The sequence below is a fragment of the Copadichromis virginalis genome, linkage group LG7, assembly GCF_057382275.1.
Source record: "Copadichromis virginalis isolate Kocher_CV1m ecotype Utaka linkage group LG7, C_Virginalis_male_GT1.1, whole genome shotgun sequence".
Taxonomy (NCBI): domain Eukaryota; kingdom Metazoa; phylum Chordata; class Actinopteri; order Cichliformes; family Cichlidae; genus Copadichromis; species Copadichromis virginalis.
Window position 1 is genome coordinate 42,530,457 of NC_140624.1, and position 24,363 is coordinate 42,554,819.

General features: G+C 39.7%; 1 protein-coding gene and 1 long non-coding RNA gene across 2 annotated transcripts in view; both read left to right on the forward strand.

Moving 5' to 3' along the window:
- The window catches only part of LOC146705694 (transmembrane protein 132D), a 36,798-nt gene extending 24,492 nt beyond the window's left edge, over positions 1-12,306 (forward strand). Inside the window, exons 6-11 of the mRNA XM_085463478.1 lie at positions 949-1,157; positions 6,421-6,601; positions 6,843-6,956; positions 7,044-7,235; positions 10,041-11,521; positions 12,166-12,306. Of these exons, the coding sequence (XP_085319604.1) occupies positions 949-1,157; positions 6,421-6,601; positions 6,843-6,956; positions 7,044-7,235; positions 10,041-11,521; positions 12,166-12,217 (2,229 nt within the window). The 3' untranslated portion in view covers positions 12,218-12,306. The remainder of the gene's footprint in view (positions 1-948; positions 1,158-6,420; positions 6,602-6,842; positions 6,957-7,043; positions 7,236-10,040; positions 11,522-12,165) is intronic.
- Positions 12,307-15,047: 2,741 nt separating this feature from the next.
- Positions 15,048-18,692, forward strand: LOC146705695 (uncharacterized). Its single transcript, XR_014921397.1, has 4 exons — positions 15,048-17,341; positions 17,437-17,620; positions 17,923-18,057; positions 18,163-18,692. It is a non-coding gene; the product is annotated as an uncharacterized LOC146705695 (long non-coding RNA).
- The last annotated feature ends 5,671 nt before the right edge of the window (positions 18,693-24,363 follow it).

Here is a 24,363-nt window from a genome sequence, read left to right on the forward strand (position 1 = left end):
GCATTCTTTCCTGTGCTATCACATGAATGAGGGGTGGTAAGTTAAAAAGAAATGCGTTTGATCTATTTGCTAGCAGTAGATATAGCATCCCTCATCTTCCACCGTCAAATCGTCTGCTGACTATAGAAGAGGAAGTTGAATTGGAGAGCTGCCCAAGAAATCTGAGTCATGAACAGTTAGCATGATGAACTGCCCTCTGTCATCATTTCCATGAGAGTTCAGCTCGACTTGCTTCAGAATTCATTCCTCTTGCTTTTTCCTCACTTTTTCCCTCCTTCTTTTTGCCTCCCTCTCTCCAGTGCTCCATTCTATTCTCCAGTCTAGTGCTCTCCAATTACCTCTGTGGAGCCACTGGTTTGTTAAGATAAGTACGGCGGCAGTGGAGATAGGCCTCCAATCTTAAATAAAACACACCAACTGCTGTGTCTCACCTCATTGCGCTCGCTGGTGGGGATTGTGGCACTCCAACCTACAGTAAGGCATTACAGGAACAGTCATAAAGGAGAGCTAATTTACATTCAGTAACAGTTTCATAGAGACCACAGATGTGAATTTACATGACATAAACACAAACACGCTGCAATTCCCAGGCCAGACTTTGAAAGTGGTGTGAAATTAATAAAATGTTGGTATGTGTGTGGTTTTGCCTTATTGGGTTTGGCGATTCTGTCCCCTCTACCCTCTCATCATATATATATTCAAACTTATTGAGTTTGCATAGGCTTTACATTAAAAGACCTTGACCAGGGTACATCCAGAGAATATTGATTTCACATCACTAGATGACAGTCCAGTCCCAGTTCTGGTCAAGTGACTCCTGTGTACATTTTAAAATAACTTTCTTGTTCGGTATATTTACAAAGTTTTCGAGCAACTCTGAGTTTGTGAACCAAGACATACTTCTTGAGGCCTTTGTTCATTATCTTTCTTCTCTATTTTTCTTTCCAGGTGTCAGAGCGCTGCAGCTATGTATATCTAAATGGGAAGGAAACCAGAGGGAAAAGTAGGATAATGCTCAACTTTACATATGGTTTTCTGAGTGCCCAGCTGGAGATGAGTGTATGGATGCCCCGTCTGCCCTTGCGTATTGATGTGGCTGACCCTGAGCTTAGCCAGATCAAAGGCTGGAGGGTTCCCGTTACTACTGGAAACAGGAGGTAAGGCCTGACCAACTGCCGTACATCTATTGTTCCTTGGGGGTTCTGTTACCTTCTGTCACCTGCCTTACCTGTAAGACTTTACTTTGAAGTACTGAGTCAAATACTAAAGCTTTTTTCTGCATAAAAGTTTACTTATGCATCATCAATAAAGGTTGGCTAACCTCATCTATAGCATAGAGAAGAATAAAAGTGATGTCATGACTGGCTTCCAAAGTGTTGTTTATAAGCCTTGGCGTGAGTGTTTCTGCCACCTTGACTGCAAAAGAAGAGTAAAAACAAGATGTAGAGAGGGGTAGGTCTGACTGTGAAACCACGCACTCATTGGCTAGCAACTTGAGATTAACAATTTTTATATGATAGAGAATTCACCATTTTGAAGCATGGTATTACCAAGAGTTACAAAACAGACTTAATCTTTTGTTCAATATGACCCAAAATGTTTACAGAGGCCAAGACCTAAAGCCGTTCCCATTGACCTATACGTCATAGGCACGTGACATATAGGAATGGAAGTCTGTTTCCCACCACAGCTAACACCATCCTCCACAAATTCACTGCACATATATATGGCACAATAAAGTGTTATTCTATTATTTCTGGTGTTTCAGATAAAAACCAGGTTTAAGTCTAAAGTTGATGTTTAACCTGTAATAAATCTTTGCTGTTTTTTTTTTTTTAATGTTTTTGTTGACACTGGCTCAGAAACAATCAGCTGGTACATGTTGAGACTGTTAATGGTGGTGTTGAATTGAATAACATTATACTGAGTGGTGTGTTTCTAATATCCATCTGTGCACTCTTTACAGTCAGTCATAACAAACAACATCACATCTGTGTTTGGTACATTAGTGAGCAGGCAAGTGTAAAGGCAACACAGTTGCCCTGGAGGTAAAGGTTAGTGGGATTTTACTCAATACGAGTCACTATTTTCCCCACTCAATACTAATGATGATGGCCACCTGATGGGCTGTCATTTCCCAAAACATTCACTACCCAGCTCTGGGCCCAAAGGGACATTAGGTCAGTATTGTGAAATTTCAACAGTGATTGTACTGACTATTCTCTATTTTTCTCTCACTTTCGCAAGTAATAAAGGTGCTCAATGTTATTTTCCATCCTATACTGTGGAATACACTAATCTCTCTCTCTCTTTCTCTCTCTCTCTCTCTCAATAGATAGATAGATAATATAATGGAGGTAAAACTTAAGGTCAGACTTCTTATGGGTTTTTCATATGTTTATATCTTAAAAAACTATGTAGGTTCATGGAAAATTTTCACCTCAGCATGTTTTTTACTCTTTTGGTTTCAAAATAAACTCTTAAACACTTGTAGAATGTAAAACACTTGTAATCAATGAACACTTATACTGTTTAATTAACACTAATACTGTGATTATTGATTTGCAGCCTAGCAATCCTAAAAAGGCGTGCTGGTTTAAGGGTTATTGAAAAAACGAATTGAAAAGTGAGGAAACATAGAAATCTCAATGTTTTGTGGTACAGTGTTTTTAAAAGCTACTCTCTGAAATCTTAAAAATCAAGGGCAAAATATACATCACTGTGCAAATGTCTTTTACCATCTTTCATTTCTTTACATTTTTCTTGCAGTGATTTAGTAAAGCATATCCAAACATACATGGAAATAAATAATAAAGAGCAAAAACAGAGTTTGCGTAGTTCTAATGAGCTTGAAACTCATAGGTGGTATGAGCACTTTGTCAGCACAGCCTGAACTCTCTTAGACAGCTTTCTTATAATTAAGTAGCTTTTAGCTTCTCCAGACTTCTTGAAGGGCAGTCAAAGGTTTCTTCATTTATCTCAGATGCAGATGGTATTGCAAAATCTGACTACAGTATAACCTGTGAAGTCATGGTTAGACTTGTAGTCAAGACCGCCTAAACCAAGACAATACCAAGACCAGAGGGTATCGAGACCAAGACAAGACCAAGACAGACCGAGTCAAGACCAAGACAAAGTCGAGACGCGACCAAAACCAAGACCGAGACAAAAAAGTCTTAAACTGCAGCCAGATGTTGCTTCGTTTACGGGTGTCAGGCATATTTATGTGTTTTTTGCGATGCACTCACACAGCCCTCCTCACCGCTGTCTACTGTCTTACTCGTTTACAGAGAGGACAGACACAAGCTCCACTTGACTGTCGCGTCTCTCACCCTCTCTGTTTTTGATATTATCCTATATCCTCGCATGTGATTGGCCACAATATGGAGGGATTGGACCATAGCTGAGCCACTGTGTGAGAGCTGAGCAGTGAAAGGAAATTAAGTGAGGAGCCGGCTCTCGCTCAATGGGAGTCGACTCTTCTGATTGACTACAAAGCACTCTCTAAACATGGCTCTTCGAGCCGATGCTTTTGCGCATGACACATTATCAAACATTAGGTTGTGTGTCATGGATACTGTTGACTCCAAATCTCCCGACCACTGTGTCGATCTGAGACAGCAAGACCGAGACAAGACTGAGGAATCCGAGACCAAGACAAGACCAAGACCAAAGTCCATCGAGACCAAGACAAGACCAAGACCATGTAAAAGTGGTCTCGAGACCAAGACCAGTCTCGAGACATCCAACTCTAGTCGTGGTTCAGAGTTTTCAACCTTAGTTGTTCACAGGTTCTAAAGAAGAATCAACTAATAGTTGTTCGCAGGAAAAATTGCAAAGATCCTTGGCAGTTTTTTTTTAAGAGGAAACAGCGGCTTTGCATGGTCAAGTACTCGTGTTATCAAAGGTTTGGAAGTATGGGTACCCATGAAAGCTTTATTTGTCTCTCTTCATTCCATCTCTGGCAGTCCAGCATTCGCACATCATAACAGTTTACAGCGTGTCGATATCTTGAATCCCTAAGATGCTGCCCAAATGCATATTTAGGGTTTAAACTATAAAAGTTTGTCACAGTTTGCAGGTGATCTAGTAAAGTCTCTGTAACCTGCACAAATTTTACGGGTTGACATGGATATACTTTTCTGCATTCATAATTCAGTCAATTTTAAAGCGATCCCCAACAACACTGAGTGAAATGTAGCACCAAACTGTGACAGAGCATCCACCATTTTTTAGAGGTGGCTGTTGACATTCACTGTTGCACTTCTCTTCTGAACTCCTCTGTACATATTGACAACCATTGTAACCAAAAATGTCCAGATTTGGATTTGTCACTCTCTGTTGCCACACATTTTTAAACCACTGGTGGATTAATGAGAAACTGTTTTTTTTTTTTTTTTTAGAAATATTTCTAAACTTCAAACTCTTGTGTCAAAAGCTGAGTTAGAGATGATTATTCATGCCTTTATTTAATCTCTTCTTGATTAGTGTAACAGCCTTTTCAAATGTTTGAATAAGAGGATCTTGACCGTCTCCAGTTGGTACAGAACGCTGCCGTTTTCTGTACCAGAGAGCCCTGCGTGGTCAAGTCCCAGCCTATATTTCTGACTTTCTAGAATCCTACACCTCTTCTCGCAGTCTGAGATCTTTCAGTCTAAGGCTGTTAACAATCCCACAAACTCATTTTAAGACCAGAGGGGATAAATCCTTTAGAGTTGTGGGTCCCTGATTGCGGAATTCCCTCCCTCTGTTTGTGTTGTCTTGATTCTGCTGATTTTTTTAAGAAGCAGCTGAAAACTCATTTAATCAGACTGGCTTTTAACTTGTTTTAGGTTGTATGATGTTATATATATATTCTGTTTTATGTTTTTATCTTCTGTGTTTCTTATGCCTGTTTTTATTGTAAAGCACTTTGTAGTTTTTGACCTGTGAACGGTGCTGTATAAAGTTTATTCAGCCTTTTCTCTGTGTTTCCTTTGAGAATGGCTTCATGAAAGATTGAAAGACTCAGTAAATAGTAGATGGATCTGCTGAAGGGCCAGATGCATTTCTCAGGCCTTGTTTCAGGTCTTTGGTGGATGTGATTTTCAGATACTGTTTATTTCTTGTAGGTAGTGTTTTTTTTTTTTTTTTTTTACGGATGTCACTTATTCTTCTGTTCTACACTTGTCCACTGCACACCCACCTTGTGATATGCCAACTTTTGGTTTATAGTTCTTTGGGAATCACCTGTTTGGTGCAAAAATATTATTTTAATGCCTATTAAACTGTGTTATCTTTGACATTTTTTAGACTAAACAAAATAAATGGGAACAAATAATGTATTTTGTGATAGGGAACTAGTAACAAAGTGCCTAAGGACACAATTTCAAACAATTTCTTTACTAAGCTTTAGTTTTTATGTGCAGACGCAACCCTGGTTCATCCCTGGGTGAATGATTCATAGGTCAGTATTATGAAGTGCAAGAACTGGATAGAGAAGTGAAAAAGCAGCCAATGTCCAAAAAACTCTGAAAGACTTCCAGAAAGCCCGGAGAAATATTTCTCATGACCACTTTTAAAAAGTACAAAAAAGTCTGACTCCTTGGTAGCAAAATATAAAGAAATGAGGGGTGGCTCAAAAGTTCTGAACAGAACTAGTACAAGTATCTTATGGAGCAAAAAATAAGTCCTGTTCATTCCCTGCATATGGAAGGCCAGCAAGATGCTGATCATTTTCACGAACTAGATTTAAAGTAACTTTGCTGTCTGATGTTGAGTCACGCTGATTTAAGCAGCATTTCCATCACGTTAAGCTCTCACCTTAGGCTATATAATAATGATGTTTATTGGGACTGTAGCTCTTGACAGGAACTTTGCGCCTGCAGTGTAAAAACATATTCTCCAACCCTCCAGCACACCTGTGGTGCAGTGTGTGGCAGACCAGCTGCGTGTATGATAATTATATGATCATTGCTGAGGGGTTTGAGGATGGTTCACAGCTTAACCTCTATCACCCATAAACAAACCACTCAGCCGTGGGATCCTGTTTAATTTCACTTCAATTCATTTAGTGGAAAAGGTCACTCAGCATGCATTGTGCCTCTATAATAGCAACAGCTTCACTGCTGGTCTTCGGTTTTCCTTCAGCTCACCAGTCCTTATTGTTAAAGAATAAATAAATTATTTTTTTTGTGTCAGTTGTATGTACACCACTGCAAGCAGGTAGAGATAGCAAGTCTGACTTTGTTGGTATAATTTCTCCACTCTTAACTGCAACACATATATATTTATAAGGCTTGCAGTCATTCTGATAACCTGTGCTAAGTGTCTACTACTGTATATATTTAAACATATTAAAACAGGCAATATACTTCTATAGCCACCTGTCTGCAAGAAACGTGTAGCTCATTGTGTCCCTATGCTTTTTGTGTGTGTCAGGTCTACATGGGACAGTGAAGAAGAGGAGGAGATGAGGAAAGGCAGGGGTTGCATGCTACAGTATCAGCACTCTACTGTAAGGGTGCTCACACCCTTTGTAGCCCAGCCTGACACTGAGGCACTGCCAGACCCGTTAACTGGGGAAAAAACAGTTGAATACTTTCTGGGTTCTGATTGGCAGGTACAAGCATTTTAACATTTCCAAATAAAGCTCACTTGTCAGCAGGTTTTATAAGGCTTGACATGCCCATTCTTCAGTGTCATGCTTTGTAAGTATAGGGAAGTCATAGTAATTATACATGTCACATTTCAAAAGAAGAGGATGATAGGTTTTCTTTATATGCTTGTGCTATGATTAAAAGTCACCTGACCTTTTGCCACACAGTGCTTAACCTTTTTTTCCTGTTTGTTTTGATTGGCAGATAGATGTCACCAACCTTGTACGCTATTCTCTAAACATAGCAGATCCGGATGTAGCTAGGGTGCAGGATGGGGTGCTGCTGCAAGGAAGGGCTGTGGGCACTACCACTGTACAGGTGAGTCATTTACTGTGTTTGTGTGAGTGTGGTGTGAGCATTGTGCAATATCCATCTTTAGCTGGAAGAAGGATGAACTTGTTGCAGGTGCTGTCCCCTCTGACGTCAGCGGTCCTGGCTGAGACGAGCATCAGGGTGGTGGATGATAAAGTGAGTGTGACACAGCTCGGAGTGCAGTTGGTGTCTGGGCTCTCTCTGTCCCTGCAGCTCAGTCCAGGGAGCAACAGGGCTATTGTTGCCACGGCAACCACTAAGGAGACGATCGTGCAGCGCAAACAGGTGAGCAGCTGGAAAATTGTTTCACACAAAAGCATGCCAGTTTAAAGCACATCTCATTTGTTCATGATGATACTTAACAAGCATGAAAATAGAATTTTTCATGCATGTTAATTTGAGAGTTATTCATTTTTAGCCTCACTGCAAACATTTCACTGGGAAAACAGAATAACTGCTTGATCATATGATACTCAATCACATTTTTTTATGAACAGGATTAGTAGATCTACCAAGTGGGCATGAAATGTATTCTAAAATTGAACTGATAACTGATAGAAAATACACTCATGTTATTTGAAGAAGTCCCTCAACACCACTTTATACCAAAACATCCATCCATCTATCCATCTGATCATGTGTATGTGGCAGTTGTTTTTCCATTTGTGTTTCCATCCATCCATCCATCCTTTCAATCAAAGATGAGCGAGGGCCTTTATGCTGCCGTTTTCATTTTTATCTGATGAATAATATTTTTTATTATGATCAGCCTCATATCATTGTGCAAGAGTGTGCAAGAGTGCCCCTAGAAAAAAAAAACAAGTTGAGAATCCCTGATATGAACTTTTCTTTAAAATTGCATCTTTGAAAATTCTGATCTGCTGCTGTGGAAGTGTCTATCAGACTTGTCCCCATAGGCAGGATATCATAAGACAGCTTAGCTAAGATCACGGGAACTCAGAATTTGCAGATTTTGTGTGTTTAAATGTTGATTGTGAGAGTGCACAGTCTATCTTTTTTCCTTCTTTTTCTTAACTTTGTAAGCCTTTGTCATAAAACATCTTTCTGTCGTTGTTCTGTGGAGGTGTAGACATTTAACAAGTAGCCTCCTGGCATTCATCACCAAGCTACACTGACAAATTCCCTCCTTTTATTAGTGACACCAGCCTGGAAACAGTTATTCAGATGCATGCATAATAAAGCAAGAGCATAAATAACATCATTGCATTCACAGTCTTGTCTCTGTAGTCCAACATTGTTTGTTGTACTCTTAGCAGATTTAAAAAGTCTAACTAAAGAAAAAAAGTTCCACTTTTTCATTTGAAAACAAGTCCTCATACACTACATGTCATTTGTGTGTTATACAGTTGTTTTCAGAAATTTACATATACTGATTATGGGAATGTATGCCATGGTGGTTTTGGTTTTGATGTTTTATTTGAACTTTTTTCCAGGATGGAATGATTAAACAGCACGTCTTTAGTGACTTTAAAAAAAACAAGAATTAAGTGCACAAATTTGATGTTATTTTAGATTTTCTCTAATCCACACATGGCTAAAAGTACACATACAGGCTCAAATATATACTTATACCTCTACTAATAATTGGTAAGATGCCTCTCAGCAGGTTACACCTCAACTGCATGCTTTTGGTAGCCATTAAAAAGCTTCTGGCATAATTCTGTCTGGATATTTGACCGTCCTTCCTGGCAGAATTGGCACAGACCTTGGTTTTAAGTGTAATCCGCAAATGTTTAATAGGGTTGAGATTGGGGCTTAGGACAGAGGCAGAGGTAGATGATTTACTATGGTGACACCTAAAGGGAGAAGCCAAAAGCAGAAGAAGAAGAAAAGCCTTTATGGTTTGTTATAGTCTGAAACATCCCAGTGTGAGAGCATTGCAGGTTGGCTTTCTCATATATCATGAAGGTTTTCAGCTTCTTTAATCGCAGTCTGAATTTCAAGGATTGCAAATAAAAGTGCAAGAAGATAAATGCCTTGAGTCATAAATGCACTGTTCAGCATTCATTTAAGGGTTTTTCCAGTTAGGGTTCAGCTGTTCCTGCACACAAGGAGCAGAGGTAGTATAAGCAACATAAAAACATGTTTCTCATTGAAAACCTTTTGAGACAGCCCTTAAAATTACACTTGAACTTGCCATAATAAAGTAGTACGTTATTAACATATCCTAAATATTCATCCTGCAACACAGATATAATGGCCTCCTACAGAAAGAACTTGAATTAAAAGTACTGCCGCAGCAGAGCAGATTCCCATACCAGTGACCTCAGGGGTTTAATAATATTTGTGTTTTCTCCTCGCCTCTTTGAATAGGAGTTCTTTGTGTTCACAGCCTCGACCATCATCTCCAACCACCATGCTGTGTGAAAGAGCGGGAAAGGCAGACAGGGTGCATAGATGATCATTTTAAAAGCTCACTCACACATTTAGCCATGGCATCCTGCCCATTTTAAACCAGCTCCCTGTCGCAGGCATGGGGCAGCAATTAGGCGGTCCATAGCTGCTGGAACGACAACTCACTTTACCTCCAGTACACAGTGACTGTTGCTGATCTGCCCCGTCAATAACAAACTATTAGAACCATGCCAGTGCCCATGACCAGCCAATTGTGTCTGTGATGGCGGGGTGTTAATGTTTTGCTTAGGGCCATTTATAATGTATTCAAATCCAAAATATAGGTTAGGTCTTTGGCGAGTCAGTAACTCACATTAGCTACAGGAAATAGGTCACTGTGCATTAATGTAATTTGACTGGCCAATTCTGTTCTTAATGTGACCCATGTTAATTAATTTTTCTTTTTTGGGTTTCTTTTTGAAGGACGTTTATAAGACTCTCATAATATCTTTATGGTATGAAATGCAATTCAACCAGAGTGGATAACTTTAGATAAACTACTTACTGGCATTTACTATGAAGAGATTAACATTGATATTATATACTTTAAAGGGATTGGCATAGGCAGTTTAATGTTATTAACAATAATGAGACTATAGCCCAAGGGAGGTATTGATGTACCACCGGTATTCTGACCTGATTTTCTACATATAACCTTTTTTCTTTCTTTCATAGGAAGCATTGGTCAGCTGCTGGGTTTCTTTCAGCGATGGGGCAGTTGCTCCACTGGACCTGTTTGACCGCAGTATCTACTCTCTGACTGTTTCTACCCCAGATGAGCGGGTGGCCACAATACGCCGCACTCCACAGTCAGCATTTGTAGTAGCAGAGGGTGAAGGTGAAGGCCAGGGGGCGCCAGTGAGAGTGGAGCTGAGGATCTGTGAGGAATGCCAAAAATCTAAAAGGAAGAGCAAGCTGGCAGTGGGCTCGGGGCTTCTCAAGATCAACTTACAGAGTAGTAGCAAAAGTGTAGCAAGAGAAGGGAAAGGAAGCACTGACAGAAGTAAGGATTTAAATGGCAGTGCATCAAAAGAGATGGGCAAAACAAGTACTGCTGCCACAGAGATGGATAAACAGCTCAACAGGGCCAACATATCTGATCAGCAAGAGTCTATTCTGGTAAAAACTACCACTCCAACGACATTTTCAACTAGAAATCCACAGGCCCATCTTGTCTGGATCGGAAAGGCAACCAAAGCGTCAAAAGGTTCCACCTATACTGTTTCTACTGCAGCTTCACCTACAAGAATAAAGGAATTAAACTTAAATACACAACTTAGCACTGCCAAACCCACAGCAACAGTGGGTGTTGTCCGTAAAGAGGAAGGGCCTGGGGTAAGTTATGGAAACATGCTTGACAACCCCGATGCCTCTCCTGAGAATGATACTCCTAAGGTAGAAGTTAGACCCGAAAAGGAGCCTCCTAAATCTAAAACTCCCAAAGTAATTGAGAGTGACCTCATTAGGACATTCAAAGCTATGACTGACATGGAAATTGGCATGTATGCCTTGGTGGGGGTCTCCTGTGTTGCCATCTTGGCTTTTCTGCTCAATTGTGCTTCTTATAGTCTCTGTTTCAGGAAACAAAAGACCCCCATACAGGCAGGCACAGCCCCCAGTGGAGACACAAAGGATCACAAACACGACTGGGTTTGGCTTGGGAACAGCAATCACAGTGCTCCTGCCTCAGGTGCCCCGGCTCAAGTGTCCACACTAAAACGTGAGCCTCATTGCCCTCTGCAGTCCCGCCACTCGATAGATTCTATGGGTCATCGCAGCCTGGAAGGCAATCTGCCTACAGTGAGCGCTGCGGCTGTCCCAGAAAGAACTGCAACCTTAGGACGAAGCAGGAACAGCTCTCAGCACCAGCAGTTTCAAGGAAAGGCAATTGACCCCATGGCAAATCGTTCAGCTACCCTACTGGCGAGGCCACACCGCAGTGAACCTCTTCATTCCCCCACCAGTAAGAGAAACCAGGTCCAGTTCACCACCTTCACCACGCTGGACATCAAGCACTTGGCTGCGCTAAAGAATAACGGTGTTGAGTTAGACTGGGCCAACCAGCAGAAGCAAAAGCAACAGCAGGCCCCCGCTGAACCTCAAACACCTTTGCCTGACATGCCATGGCCTGTAGTGAAACCTCTAGGAGAACCCCTGTGAGTTTGTTTAGGTGTGTGTATGTGTAAAGGATGTATAAAAGGAAAACAAAGTCTTTAATTTTTCTTTATTAAAAAAAAAGGGAAAAGGATGTATATGTGATTACGTGAATGACATTTTCTATATAATGTGCAAACCTGTGCACATGAAAATGAAGTGATGTTTATTAGTAAGATTAAAAGAAATTTGCATGTTTTATCCTCTGATAAAAGAAATCTATAGGCTCCGATTTATTTCTGTAAATATTAACAAACACTCTCTATGCTACGTTACTTATTTCCACATTTCAAATTCAAGACAACTGCATTTTCATCTCCTCTTACATTTCAACAGTTCTGTTGCTCCTGCAGAAACAGCTCCAGATATTGCTCAGTTCAGGGTAAAAACCAGTACAGGAGGGACTGTTTCTTGTTAGTAATTCTATTCTTTTCCAGCCTTTTGTACTTTTTGTAGGACTCCTCTAGAGAATACCTGAGGACTCTGTGCAATTTGTCAGAGAATATGCAACATTTATCAAGTTATTTTGAGCAATCTGTCACTACAGTCTCCGCCAGATATTTATTCAAATCAAATGCAGGCTATGCAAATAGTCTTTGCAGAGTTTGAGATGGACATTGTTCCTGATTTTTTTTTTTTTTAACAGAGATACCTTGGGCTTCGGGCTTCTCCTGGGAGCCTGCTTCTACAAATTGTAAAAAACGTGTAATCTTGGTCTGTTCTCACAGTGCACATATTCATTCGACTGTAAGATTTTTCATGTGTGAATGAAAATAAAATGCCTTTTTTTCTCTGTGACATCCTGCTTTTTTAAATCCAAAATGTGATGTGTATTTCCTGCAAGATTCTATCAATAAAGAGAAAATAGATTGGTTCTTTTTATAATTGAAAATGGATTTAATTCAGCTACTGTTTTTGTTTTTTTAAATAGTAAAGCGATTCATAGGAAAGTACAGTGAATGGTTTGGATTACAGGCTAAAGCTTTAGTAGGAATCCGTGGGATTTGATTTTGTTTAATCACAGCTGAATGTCATTTAAGGTTGATTTTATCATGGAAATGTCACTCTGACAGCAATGTATTTGTTGTGCCTGCCAGGATTTTGTCCTGCTGTATAAAATGACTTGTACACTGAGAGGATGAAAAAACTCAGCAGAAAAAAACTGATTCTCATTCTGTGTAGCCTGACTGTGTCCCCAAAGAATTCCAGGTATTTTATCAATGGTTCAGGCTTGCATATTATATCTCATGGCTCATTTGTCTCTTTTTCTCCAGCCCCCCTTCCTGTGTCTCTGAGGTGACCACAGCTACACCTTTTTAAAATTGCATTCTGTAACTGTGATGCATAAACAACCTCACCAGCTTAAAGAAGCCCAGATAATCTGATGCCACGCACCTCAGGAATTGGCAGCTTTGGATATGTCAGCGCACATTGTCACTCTCTGCTGCACAACAGCATCGGGTGGATTTAGAGTGTTGATAAAAGCAATTTTAATAACTTTCTCCCAAATTCTCTACCTACAGGCCCAGCGTTTTTGTATGTGCACAACCCGTCTCTCCTTTCCAGTCGATTTATCTGTCCAGCAACAGTAGAAAAAGTAAACAAACAGAGATAAGCGGTGATTTAAAGCTGTCTCTGTGCTGGATCATAGCTGAGCATCTTTGATTGTGGACCTTCTGTATCAAACAGGGCAGAATTCCAAACTCAAAAGTTCAGACACAGAACTGATTAAGATATAAAAGCTGCACAGTTTGTGTGACAACAATAACAAAATATGTCTCACCGTGCTTTTCCACTGAAATGCTGTGGCTTTTTGGAAACCTTTTTGCTGTCAGATTCATCCAATCTCGGTCTCCTACATATAAACTAAATGCCATTTAGATGATGTCAGCGTGAAATGTTTGGCTTTATCACAGTTTTGAGAGAGGATTTCAGTTACTCATACTCTTCATACAAGATTTTGCTGAAAAAGGAGCGGTTGGAAAACAGCATTATAAAGTATAATCCCAGCCACTTTATACTGACAGTACGGTAATCCACTGAGATCCAGACGCACAGCAGCCATTACTACTGCATATAATGAAGTTTGTAAATCATAAATTGTGTGTGAATTTTCAAACGAGACAGGAGTTCCTTAGTATCATTACAGCTCGATCTGTAATCTGGAGCATCAGCTCCCTGTTGACAGATTTAAGGGATTGGGGTCATTGTGTTGGAGGATTAATGTGCATTAGTGGACCTCTATGGCACAGTCCTGATGATGTTGGCCATATGAGACAAGGTCACTTATTTCACGAGTCTGCTTTTCCAGAGGTGGAACACCTGGTTACAGATGGAGGATGGTGCAAATGGAAAAAAAAACAAACAACAACTATTTATTACCACAGTGTAACGCATAAAGAGTTTTTCCTTAATGCGCATATATAAAGTACTGTGAAAAAGTCTTCATGTGACCCCTCATTTATTTATATGTTGTTGGGTAAAAGGTGCAAACATACATGAAAATACAATACACAAGAGTTGAGGTCTGTGCTCTGGGGAGTCCAATCCATGACTCTTGTGTTCTGTTGTGTGTTTTTTATCCAGGTACAATTTTACTGAATTAGCGGTGCCACTGCCAATCAGACACTTTGCAGATGGTAATGCATGGTGGATCCAAAACCTGATATTACTTTTCTGCATTCATAATTAGTTTGAATGCTTGAAAAGCATTCACAGTATTGTTCTTCAGCCCATGAATTTGGACACGACCATAAATACTCACAGATGCCATTATTGATTGGTATTCAAACTGACTCTCAAATTTCCAAGCACCACCCGGACGCCTCATCTGTTTTTAACCCATCACTGAGCCCAACTGTCCTCATTCCGCTTTGCTCTCTGCTGTGGTAAGTACAATACACTCAGTGCTGGACTGTTTTATTTTTGTGTTGGTAAAAATACATGTCTGACATTTAAACTCACATGACAAGTCCTTTTAAAGTTCAGCAAAGTTAAAAGAAAAAAGAAAGATTAAAAAAGAATGACGTTTCTATGACTTAGGTTTATAAAATTTATTGTTAGCAGCAGTGCTAACGTTAGCAATGTTAGTAACAGTGCTAACATTAGCAACAATGCTAATGCTAGCAACAATGCTAACGCTAGCTATAATGTCTTAGCAGTTGTTACCTGCCAAGAAGAGTATTCCTGTGATAGTTATTGGTGTTCAGTGAGACAAAAGTAACAAATGAGCTTTGTTATTGCCAGTGTGGCTCACTTTTAACAGCAAGAGAGCTAGCGCTGCTAGCGCTAGCTGCAGTGTTAACTCTAGCAGCAATGCTAAGGCTTGCAGAAGTATAACGCTCGCTGGAAGAATTTCCATGAGTTTCACAGTGTACCAACATGTGAACAAGCTGAGTGTGATTTTCCTCAGAGAAGACAGTGTGTCTGCAAAGACCAATGCTGATGGTGTCAAACAGGCAGGTCAACATGTTCCTGCACATGTACAACAGGTATCTTATGCTGATGCTGTAAATGAATGAATGAATGAATGAATGCTTTATTGGCCATATGCAGGTTGCCCCGCAGAGGAATAGGCAGAAACAGTGAACCTTGAAAACCAGCCCTCTGTAACACATGTCTGTGCAGCCAGGCTCATCCTAAATATGAAGACTCTAGAAACAGTCAGTGCATATGCAACTCACTCATATTTCTTGCTTTGATTCATGCGAATGAAAACTTGACTACGGCTGACCTTAATCTGGTCTTGGATAAAGGTGATATGATGTACAAAGAGGCCAAGAAAAGATTTCCAAAAAATATTCATTTGGCAACCGATGAGCTTCCAGACAAAGTTGATGATCGCAGGTCTATATATCATGTTGACATGACACAGCCTTCCCGGTATGGGACATATGAAGAACCTCCAGAGGAAACAGTAGATACATTTCTGATCTTAGAAGCAGGACTGAGCTGCCTGTTGTCAGATGTGCAGTATGCCTTACTGATTATGAGTGGATTGTGTATCACAGTGTTCAGATCCAATTCAGGCAAATATGGTTTCTTTGATCCACACTCCAGAACACCCAGTGGTCTTCCTCTACCACTATGGTCACGTAATCGTGGTACAGCAGTGATGGTGAAATTCTCACTCCTCAGTGACATGATTAAGAGGCTCCAAGATTCTTATGAAGGGATTGAGATATCACCCTCTTGTACCTATGAACTGAAGCCTGTGCAGTTCTACCTTAGAACTTTTTACTGTTTTTTTTTTTAAACATTAGCCACTTTTTTCCTTTTCATTTTTTTTCAGTTATCGTGATGTATGCAAAGACCAGAACATAAAACGGTGATGTAGACTACAGAAGGCTATATGCCTTTTAACAGATATTCTTAGCATACAAATAACACAATGTGACATACTTCTTAATTATAAGGGCTCTGCTTATGTTAACTAAGCCATAAGCACCTGTGCGAATTTCACATCTTTGCAGCACCGTAGCAGGTACACTGACCGCTAGCCACACAGTTTTACACTCTTGCATTCATGTGCTCTTTGTACACTCTTGGCTAATTAACTGTGACGTTTACATTACAAGTTATTAACACAGAGAGCATTGAAAAACGTATAAGTCTTACATGCATGTTCGGGTTTACAATTTTCTCTCAGTTGCCCCGTGCCATGTTATGAGCTCCCCGTGACTCCGTGGGATCCGAAGCTGCAGCACTTACTCTGTTCCTGGCATGCATGAATTCAGAGTTAAAAATATGTGGCACCTCCTACTGCACGGAGTGTGTGATATCAAGAAAGACGTCTTAAGAGCTTAAAAGAATATGATTGGACTTCTTTAACCTATCAAGACCTTCCCTTCTTTCACGTTTTTAACACTAACATGCATAAGATGACCGAGGGCCTACACAAACATCAAGATTATTTTTAATTCACAGGCTCAAGGGAAATATATAAAACATCAGGTTTTTGTGTTTGTCCTATTTAATCGAATGGACATTATCGTGTCTCGTAAAACTCTCTCTCTGTGTGCGGGTGTGTTTGTGTGTGTAATTTCAGAATGGCTTCATCAAAACCTCATCGCAATACCAGTGAGCCATACAAGAGGCTGCCACCCCTAACGGTGAAAGTGGTGTATCTTAAAGAAACCCCTAAAGTCACTGGCTGGCATTTCTCTGATGGAAGTGCAAGGCCCAAAGCTGTCCACAATAATACAAGTGCGGCAGTATGTGACGGGACAAATGTGTTCAGATTTGTTATATTTGAAAGCTTGGCCTCCCAAATTAAAGAGGGTAAAACCTATACAATTAGAAATTTTAGAATGACCACATTTGGAAGCACAAGAACAATGCTTTCCAGTAAGGACACGGCAGTGTAAGTCAGTGTGCCCATCCAGGTCAGTCAGCAGCTGGAGGACGAAGCAAGGCTGCTTCTGGAGCCACCTACCACCTCGATCTCACTAACCAACATCAGCCAGTCACAGATGATGTATGTGACAGTGAAGGGATGGGTAACAGCTGTAAGGGTTAGGAGTTGGGTTCTGGTTATGTGGTGTTTTTGTCTGTATGTGTTTTTGGGTGCCTCCCTTTTAGTATAGGTAGGCGGGGCAGTAAGTCATTGAACCTGGCACACCTGTTACTCATCAGATGCATTCTTCTGAAGTGTTCTTTAGGAGCTACGTGACAGAAGTTTTTGGAGAGTCTGTAATTCTGCCCCTGCCTGCTGGAGCCGTTGGATTATTTCTGGTGACTGTAAGGAGTTTTGTTTCCTCCCTAGGATTTCGCCTCGTCTGGTTTGTTTTCTGTCTGGAGGTTTTGGCAATAAACAGTACCAAGTAAGCTCTCCAACTCTCTGTAAAGTTTACTTTAAGCTTTTCTCGGTTATCGGGCAAGACCCTCCTAATTCTCACGTCCCTCTTCCTTTTTTTAGATCGAGTGCATTACTTGTGTGTGTTTCCGTCACCTGCACGTCCTGGCTCTGCGTCCCCATTCATACGCTGTTGTATATACTTTGTCCTTGTTAATACCTCCCCATCGCTGTAAATAAACTGTCTTCACAGCAACTCTGCCTCCGTGCGTTCTGCTCCCTGGGTCCATCTGCATTTGCCATAACAGTAAGTTTCCCCACATTAATTTACTACTAACACATTTAGATGTAGCTTAAGGTTTTATACGTTTTGTTTTTACTGTTCCAAGTTAAAGCGAACACACCAATTTTAGGGCACTTTCAAAACAAAAATCATATAAATGAAAATCAGAGTATGACAACAGAAAGAGGATAGTTCTTTTGAGATTTAAAGCATGGAGAGCGAAATTTTAACTATATACAAGTTAAAATGGGACACGGTTATCTGCTGCAATATGCAGATTTGTGTCCATTTTTTTTAAAATAATTGTCCTTCTCTGTCACATTTAGATGGAACCCTTGAAAAAAAACTGAAAGGGAACGGGGGGCAATATTGGATCACCTGTAGAGATCACTCATTTGAAAGGAAACAACTCGCACTCATATGGCTTTGCACTTCACACATCAGCATTTACTGTGGTTAAGGTCGGTAAATTACTTTATGCAGTGTCTTCATGCTTTTAGTACTGGTCTTAAACTGGCCATGAAGTTCTTTTTCTTTTCTTTTTTTTTTTTTTTTATTATCTACAGCCTGGAAGTGGGATCCATGAGATTAAACCAAGAGGTTACAGAACCATTGGCCAAGACCAAGAGGTCCTGGACTCGGATGACATTCCACATAGTGTCATCTGCTGTATGGCTAAAGGTGTTCCCAGACATCCTCCCTTCAGTGATCCTGCTAAATTACGAACACGGCACCGTAACAGACATTCTGATGCCAGAGGAGTAACGTCCTTTATTATTTTCCCAGCATTTCTATTTATTTAGTTATTTATCTAATGTATTTTTTAATCTTTTGTTTATCTTTAAGTAATTAGTTAAAGATGAAAATTAAATAGGTTGAAGAAAAAAAAAATCAGTTAATTAGTTCAGTGTTTTGTGGGGGTTTGTTAATCCTGAATGTTTTAAATGCTTTGCAAACTTGGAGAGTCTTATTTAATTTAATTAAAAAATGTATTTACATTTACTTCAAATGATTTGAGGGGGCAACACTAAATTAGTAAATTCCAACTGAAGAAAATGGAGAAAGATGAGGAGGAGAATAAAAGTTTTTACTGTGATTGCATTCCTGTTTTGAGCGAAGTTCCTTGTTTTTACTGTTATTAGAAGCATCTTGAGTCTGTATTGGTTTCCAAGTCATCACTCTTCAGAGTGTTTGTTTGTGTTTCAGTGAATTAGTTTAGTAAAAGCAGACTGCATTGTGCCATGATCGCTGCTAAGAAGATGTTGATGACCCCACACAGACTGTTTTTCACACTGTTCTCTGGCAAGAGGCTGCTGTCCATCGCTTGAGCCTTATTTTACTGACTTCCTGCCTGACAAGAAGTCACTGATCTACACACCCAGCAGATCAGAGTAGACGTCAAGATGTTCTGGTTTTTCTTTCAAGAATGTAAGATTCTTGAGTTTAGACACTTAAAATGAATAATCCCACTTTTGTAGTGATAAAAATATTTCAATATGCATTCAGATGTATTCTTTTGTTATTAGTCAGGTTTTTTTTTTTTTTAAGGTACAGTAGAAAAGCATATAAAGATGATCACATCTTTATATGCTTTTCTACTGTACCTTAAAAAAACTTTAAGGTACTACTTAAGGTACTTTAAGGTACCTACTTTCTAACTATTCAACTTTCAACAGTTCTGCACTTTTGTTTTCAGATAAATTTTTTTTCCATCTCATTCAACATTTTTAACTTAAAATTCAGCAATTAATTCATTTCAGTGCATACCTTCAGATTTCAGCATTCACACTGCAGTTTCTTCAGATAATGCACTTTCTAGTTCCAATCAATTTTTTTTTTTTTTTTTTTTTTTTTTTTTTTTTTTTTATTCCACTGTGACTCGTTGGCCACTAATTTCTGGACCAGTTCTTGTGTAATTTTCTCTGTTACCTTTTGAGAATGGATTATTGACAGTCATCAGGTCTTTGAAGGAGTTCTTAAGGACATGACTGTCAGATACTGCTCTGAAACATGCCGGTGTCCAAAGAAAGCTTTGAAAGACGTCTTGGAAAATCTTGGAAAACTATCGCTCAAGACAGGTTGGAAATGTAAGAAAATATAAATGAATGAATGTTGGTTAAAGACTTTTCCACAGTTTTATAATAAAGAAAAAAAACGTTTATGTTTTTAAACTAAACTTTTGTTCTTGTTCTTCTAAAACATAGGTGTCAAACTCCGCTTAATTACATTTGGCCCGCGAAGCCAATGCTAAATTATTAGAGCTGGCCTACTTGTCATGGGCTGGGTCTGTGACCCAGTGTTTGAGTTCTTATATGTATCTTTTGTATTCATTTGTGCCCTAGTTTAGCTCACCTAGTTAATTTCTAGATTGCTGTATAGTCTTGTTCCTTAGTTGTTTAAGTCATCTCCCCCTGTACTAAGTCTCCCTGGTTCATGCGTCATGTCTGCGTGGTTATGTTAGTTCATGTCATGTCTAATCTCCATGTTTCCTGTTTTACTTTGAAAGTCTGTATTCAATGTCAGTGTATTTAGTGTCACCTCTCCTGTCCTGTCGTTAGGTTCATGTGTGTCAGCTGTGCTCCCATGTGTGGCCACTTCCCCTGATCATCCCTGATGTGTATTTAGTCTCTGTGTTTCATGTAGTCTGTGTCGCGTCATCTGTGTTCCCACCCTCCATGTTGTCACAGCCAGTCTTAGTATTCATAGTTATGGTTTCCTGTGTCTTCATAGTTTTTCCTAGTTTTACTTTCCCAGTTTAGTCATAATTTAGTTTGTCACTGCGTTTCTGCCTTATCTGCACTCCTTGTCACCGGCCACAATAAAGGCTCGCTTTCAGTTAAGTTTACTCCAGTCTACTCTCGTGTGTTCGCACCTGGGTCCACCACACACACCACCGCACGGTCTGCCTCCTCAGATCGTGACACTACTGGTATTATACAGCTAATATATATATTGTTTAGTATTAAGCTTTAATTGTTCCATATTCAGTTTTTCAGCAAAACTTGTTTGAGTCCATAAGAAGAGATTCATTCTTAAATCTGGAGGAAGATTTTTTTTTTTTTTTTTTTTTTTTTCAGTAAATATTAATGTTAGCCCGCAACCTTGTTCCAGTTTTGAATTTTGGCCCACTGTGTATTTGAGTTTGACACCCCTGTTCTAAAATAAAGCCTTCAAATGTTAATTAATTTAATACTAAAAAATTATGCTTCAATAAAGGCACCATCAGCTAAGCTAGTTTTAGATTTCACAGCTAAACACTAGTGATGTGCGATACCAGTGATTTCCTTTCCGATCCAATACCAAGTAATATTCAGGGTGGTGATCCGATACCGATACTTTGTACAAAAACTTATTTTATTTATTGTATCTCAAATTATAGCATCATAATGATTACAGGACATCAGATTACTTGTTCTTATCACTTAATAATGCAGAGTTCATCATATAGAAATAAAAAAACCTGAAGTTGTGCGCTATTTGAACACCTGCCTGCCTGCAGCACTAAAGGACTCCGTGAGAGACGTCTGTCTCGCCCTAGCAGCACCTGTCCCTGTCCTTCTCTTCATTTCGCCTCAACATACGCTCGTCATATTCTGTGATATGATTTACTCTGAGGTGTTTGACAAGGTTAGTGATGTTGCCACAACCATACATGCCAACCCTGCCGATTTTTCCGGGAGAATCCCGAATTTCAGTGCCCCTCCCGAAAATCTCCCGGATTTCTCCCGATTTTCCACCCAGACAACAAAATTGAAAAACCATATCGCAGAATTCATAGCGTGGCCCAGCCAATTCCAGTTTACAACAATGACGGCAGCTACTTAGTTTTAATATGACTCTTATTTCTCTTTCTGGGTTGCAAAAAAACTTTATTTTATTTTAAACATATTTTCAGGTGAGAATGTAGCTGTGTAAACTTCAAATATCTGAGACGATCGACACATCGTTTTCAAACCCCCGCGGTCTTTCGCTACTCGGGTTAAACATGATATATAAGTCACTTTGATAACTTAAAAATTTTATTGTTTGGCTTTTTCAGTGTTTTATTTGTTCGTGAGTAAATCGGTTTGGCTGAGATTAAAGTTATTAGATTAAATTAAATTTAACTTTATTAATCCCTCGGGAGGGTTCCTCCGGGTTTTTCACACAGCTGAATAACTGATTAAAAAGAAGTGTGAGACGGTCTAGAGTTTACGCCAGCACCCGGTTATATTTTAGATAGCAAGGAGCAGACGACAGAGTTTCACTCCACCGAGGGAGCTCATGACGTACTACTAGAGCTGGGCGATATAAGATTTTTTCATATCACGATATGTTTTTTTCATTTCAGGCGATCACGATATCTATCACGATATAAGCCAAATAACTATATTTGTAAGATTTAAATGTGCTGTTGCTCACAAGTAAAATGTGAAATAATCAGCAGCTTGTTTTTATTTAAATATTTATTTCCCATAATAAGTTCAACAGGGTAGATGTACTTAAGGAACATGAAACTTTTTCAGATAAATAAAGGCAAATATTGCAAACTACACAAAAGGCAGCCGCTAAAGCGTTTAAGTTTCAAAATAGAACAAATGAAACAGACTACTAAATTGTCAATTCCACTTAGAAACAAAATATTAATTCTAAAAATAAATCTTAGTTTGTTTTACAGAAGAACAGACAAAACTGACTAACTTTTGTCAATATCAAATAAACTGAGAACTAAAAGGAAATTCTCAATCTCTCCTTGTTGTATAGCTTAGCTTTTCAAACAGTTTTAACAGTTACTTTAGTCTGACAAAAGCTGAATGACGAATTAGCGCTTCCAGTCAGAGACTGAGGCTACGTCCACACGTACACGGGTATTTTTGAAAACAGAGATTTTCCGTTTTCGTTTTAAAAAATAATCCCGTCCACACATAAAGGGGGAAATGAAGTAAAACGCTGCTATGAACATGCCAAAGCAGCAGGTGGCGCTCGATTCCTAACCGTGCAGAAATGTTGGCCAATCAGAAGTCTAGAAGCCTCGGTGGGAAAAAGTAAACAAAGCTGGGGCACAGAAGCAGAACCGAGTCGTATGTGTGGAGGGACAGTAACTGTGTGTATATGTAAGCATTTAAACACTGCAGAGAGTAGAATTAACAGTATTGTAGAAATTCATTTCACCGAAACAATAACGTGGCGCACAGTGTGACGTCAAAAAATGCGCACACCTTTGACGCTGCGTTTTCTCCGTTTTTCTAGTCCACACGTAAATGCAAAAACGGAGTTTTCAAAAATATCCACCCTGGCCGGAGTTTTTAAAAATCTTCGTTTTCAGTGACCAAAAACGCCGTTTACGTGTGGACAAAAGGTGCAAACGCATAGCAAAATCTGCATTTTCAAAAATACCCGGGTACGTGTGGACGTAGCACATGCACCAGTTTATTGTATTTCCAGACTTGCTTTCAGCACAATTTACAGTGCACGCTACTCTGTTTTTTGTCAGACTTGAAATAGCCGAAATACCTTCACACTACGGAACTTCTATGGCTCTTCCGTTCGACAATCTCTCCGGCGTTGGAACCATCATCTGTTTTCTCTTCGGTAACCTTCGGTCACGCTCGGTTGATTTTTCTAGTCGGCACACTCATTTCCTCCATTACCCGGGCGGTACGGTGGCTGGCTGCTTCCCAAACAAATACAGTACACATGTGCAGCTTGGCACTTGTGCTGTACGTAACAAGTCACGTGACGTAATGCTGCGGCTGTGATTGGTTCGGCTCTGCGCTACTTAATTAGGATTGGCCGTTCTTTTTTTTATTTTTATTTTTTTATTAAGAGGACAAGAGCGGCAAGGTCTATCGCGATAGTTTAATTTTTCTATCGAGAAAAAGTTATATCGCGATACATATCGTTATCGTTCTATCGCCCAGCTCTACGTACTACCCGGCTTTCTTTAGACCGCGAAGGCCAGGTCCTCAGGTGGAAGCAGCCTCTGAATTTTCCCTCGCTGTTTCCGGGCCGGCCAATAATAACGGTGACATTTAAGAATTTTATCCGATAAATAAACACTGCAAAATGTATTTATCACCCCCCCAACAGCCCTTTTGAATGTCTCCCTAATTCTCAAGGTTGGCAAGTATGCCCACAACACCTCACTTTTTTGCCACATGTATGGCAAACCACGTCTCAGCTGTTTGTGGAGGTAAAATAGTTCACACAATTACGCTCAGCTATTGTTGTGCGTGTGCACGCCAGGGCCTGCGAGACATTTATACAGCCGTATTTCGCACATGACTATGAAAGACGGAAGAGGAAGTAGTTCCTTTGAATGTAGACAATCCGAATGTTATAGTTTCTTTCCATTGTGTCCCTGTTAATGATAAACTACAAATTTACCCTAAATTACTAAAATATCGATATTTTAATGTGAGAATCGATTCTAGAACATATATGATTGGTATCGGAGGAATCGATATTTCAGGATCGATCCGCACATCACTACTAAACATTTTAAACTGAGTCTTCAGCTGAAGTTCTGTAAACTCATGGGGCAAAGGGGACTTTCTATTTAACTTTTCAATTTTAAACAGGTTAAAATGATTTGTCATAGTTGAAAGACTTTCCTCAGCCTCTTAACAAAGCAGATGAGTGCTAAAGAAGTACTGGAATATGAACATAAGCATAAAGGTAGACAAAAGAGACAGGCACACACAGACATCAGTCTTATGATGAATAAGGAGATGAGAGAGATAACTCGTATCACAGGTGGAGGGGAGCTCAAACTGCATGGCAGCTCA